This window comes from Lipotes vexillifer, unplaced genomic scaffold (assembly GCF_000442215.2).
Source record: "Lipotes vexillifer unplaced genomic scaffold, Lipotes_vexillifer_v1.1 scaffold182, whole genome shotgun sequence".
Lineage (NCBI taxonomy): Eukaryota > Metazoa > Chordata > Mammalia > Artiodactyla > Lipotidae > Lipotes > Lipotes vexillifer.
Window position 1 is genome coordinate 3,914,959 of NW_006798798.1, and position 3,049 is coordinate 3,918,007.

The window sequence follows — 3,049 nt, forward strand, 5'->3', positions numbered from 1 at the left end:
AGACCAAGTACGCGACGGGGACGAGGAGGTTCACCTGGGGGGCAGCGAGCGGCAGTGCCAATGGCGCGGGACCCCTGGCTCTCCTGCCCCACCGCCCCGGGGGTCTGAGGCCCTTTCCCCCCTCTCCTGGGAGCTGAGGCCCGAGGGACCCCCTTCTGCCAGCAGCCCAACGTGGCTGGCCAGTTGGCCAAATTGTTGAGGGCTTGTCAATTTCAGCGGCTCTGAGCTCCACACAGCGACTGTATGTGCACTTGCCACTCGCACTAGGCTGAAGGTGAATGATTTTGAGGTGTTTCACATTCCAGGCACTGAGCACTTCTCCAGCTCAAGGATTTATATGCAAATGGGAGGACTTTTCTTTTAGCTCGGTTTTGGGTCTTCTGTTTTCTGTGGGCTCGTGGAATCCTGTGTGACCGTAACGTCTGAGCCTTATTTTCCTGTCCGTGAAGTGGGAGTATTCCCAGCACCCACCCCGCGGGGCTGCCCTAAGGACTGGATATGCCAGTGCACACAGGGCCCTAAGCAGGGCCCAGCACACAGCAAAGGCTGGCCTCACCATCGCTGCCGTCGCCGCCCCTGGTGCCCAGACGGGTAAAGGGGTGGCCCTGACTGCTTCCAGCGCGTGGGCTGGCTGGTCCCTTCCGGGCCTCACCTTGATGGGCCTGTGGAGCGCCGGCCACCTCCAGCGGAGCACCAGCAGGCCCAGGATGGTGACGCCGTAGCAGAGGTAGTTGATGAAGGACACGTAGTTGATGAGCGTGTACGTGTCTCCCACAAGCATGATGACTGCCGTGGCCCCGCCCTGGAAGAGGACTTGGCTGAGGGCTGACTCCCACCTGCCTCCTGTCAGCCCAGCAGGGGCCCCGGGCCTGCCGACTGGGGCCAGGAGGTCAGCGAGCCCGGCCCTCCCGCCCCCACCAGGGCCAGGCCTCATCCCTGCCATTACGCACGCTGCTGCGTGGCCCTGGCTCCCCGCCTTGCGAGCCTGGGTCCCCCAACTTACGCAGACGAGGAGGGCAGGGATAGGGGTGCAGTGTCTGACGTGGATCATGGCCAGCAGGCTGGGCAGGTGTCCCTCTCGGGCTCCAGAGAAGCACAGCCTGGGGGGTGGGGACAGAGGTGGGTGGGAGCCATGAGCCCAGCCTGGGGCCTCGCTGCTGGCCAGATCCCGACCTCAGCTCTAGACCGGATGGCCCTCTTGAGCTGTCACCTCCGACTCCCTGCTCTGGGCCCCAGCAGCCCCACTGGGCAGTTCTTCCCCTCATCTAGCCCGCCTCCCTCTTGCTTTCTGTTCCTCGCAATTGGGATCAGACATCTGCTTCCGGGGAGTTCATCGTCCCAGCTTCAGGTGGGCCCCACCGGGCAGGACTTCACTTCCTCTGGCCCCCAGCACTGCTCGTGTGCACCAGGGCAGCTGCCTTGCCTCACCTTGACCACCCTCTTCCCAGTCCAGTCACCTGGAGGAGGTGAACAGGTAGCCATTGATCCCTCCGAAAGTGGAAAGTGCCACGGAGACGGGCATGACCCAAGAAAAGTAGCCCAGCAGCTTCTCCCCGAAGGTCTGGGTGGGCACAGAAGAGAGGTGGTGCGTGAGGCAGGGGGGAGGCCGGGCAGGAGCCAGGACCGAGCGGGGCCCCACTCACCACGGCCACTGCGTTAGAGGCCAGCAGCTCCTGGGGAGACATGGCAGTGAAGTACGCGACATTGGTGAAGGTGTACACGAAGGTCACCAGGGGGATGGAGATGAAGATGGCGCGGGGTAGGTTCCTGGGGACAGTGGTGCAGTGTGTCAGCATCAGCCCGTGCGGGGCTGAGGGACGGGGCCTCAGGGTGGTGGGGAGTGGCAGGGGACCCAGCAATGGGAGCAGCTTTGAGCCTCCATCTCCTGGGTCTGCTGGGGGCCTTGGGGCAGCGGAGGGGGAAGCACTGCTGTCTGTCTCCCCGCTGGTCCCCAGCCCGGCCTTGGCACAGGCTGGTGGGAGGAAGGGCAGATGGAGGAGGGGCCACTCATATCCTGGGGAGGGGGGCGGATCTAATGTCTGGGAGATTGCATACAGCCAAAATCAGCCTTGAAAATCCTCAAAGCGCCCTTAGAGCTCAGTCCACAGACCAGGGTCCCCTGGGACTCCCATCAGCCCCAGCTCCAGCTGTAACTGTTCACTGTCAAGGTCCCAGCTGAGCATCAGAGGGAGCCATTGGCTTCATTTTTAGGGACCATGTTGTGTGCACATGTGTAATTTTTGGCCAAGTGCAAATAGCTGGATCCATTTACAGCGAGACAATGATACTCAGTGTTTCTGAGGCCCAGCAAGGGGCCGTGACTCATCCACAGCCATACAGAAAAGGGTCAGGCTGGAACACAAGCGTCCCGGCTGCCTTTCCAGAGCCGTTCCCGGTGGGTAGCAGTGTGGTCGGGCAGATGACCAGGCCGGCCAGAGGTGACAGCGGCTCCGTGTGGGGAGGCTGCCTCTCCCACCCCACGCCACACCCCTTCCCAGGGCCTGGCCAGAGCCCCACTCACTTTCGAGGGTCCACCAGCTCCTCGGTGACATAGTTCAGGAAGTTCCAGCCGCTGAAGGCAAAGGAGCCCTGGAGGAAGGCCAGGGCCAGGTGACCCACAGACGGCGCCATCCAGAAGTTGAAGGCGTTGCTGGGCCTCAGCTCCTCGAAGTGTCCTGGGGGTCCGGAGGTCAAGGGTCAGCGTCATCTCCCTGGCCCTGTGCCCAGCCCCCCCCACAGCCCGGCCCTACCTTGGAAGATCTGGACAAAGCCCACGCCAATGATGAGTGACAGGGCCAGCAGCTTCCCGCCGGTGAACACGTCCTGGATGCGCGTGGCCCAGCGCACACTCGAGCTGTTCACCCACGTCAGGAGCACTGAGGAGGAGGGGCAGGTGGCTGGGTGGGCGGGCACCCGAGGCCAAGCCCCTTGAGGTGGGCCACAGCCAAGTCCAGCCTGGGCTGCAGGAGGGCGGTGTCCCCTGCAGCAGCTGGAATGCCAGAAGCCCAACCCCTGAGGCCAACTTCACGGGCGGGGGGCGGGGGGGGGG

At 63.6% G+C, this 3,049-nt stretch overlaps 1 protein-coding gene across 1 annotated transcript in view; it reads right to left on the reverse strand.

The window, feature by feature from the left end:
• The window catches only part of SLC7A10 (solute carrier family 7 member 10), a 16,241-nt gene that overhangs the window by 597 nt on the left and 12,595 nt on the right, over positions 1–3,049 (reverse strand). Inside the window, exons 4-10 of the mRNA XM_007470948.1 lie at positions 2,751–2,876; positions 2,522–2,675; positions 1,644–1,767; positions 1,458–1,561; positions 1,004–1,100; positions 653–802; positions 1–34 (exon numbers count right to left, since the gene is read on the reverse strand). The exon at positions 1–34 is cut by the window's left edge and continues 150 nt beyond it. Coding sequence (XP_007471010.1) covers positions 1–34; positions 653–802; positions 1,004–1,100; positions 1,458–1,561; positions 1,644–1,767; positions 2,522–2,675; positions 2,751–2,876 — 789 coding nt within the window. The remainder of the gene's footprint in view (positions 35–652; positions 803–1,003; positions 1,101–1,457; positions 1,562–1,643; positions 1,768–2,521; positions 2,676–2,750; positions 2,877–3,049) is intronic.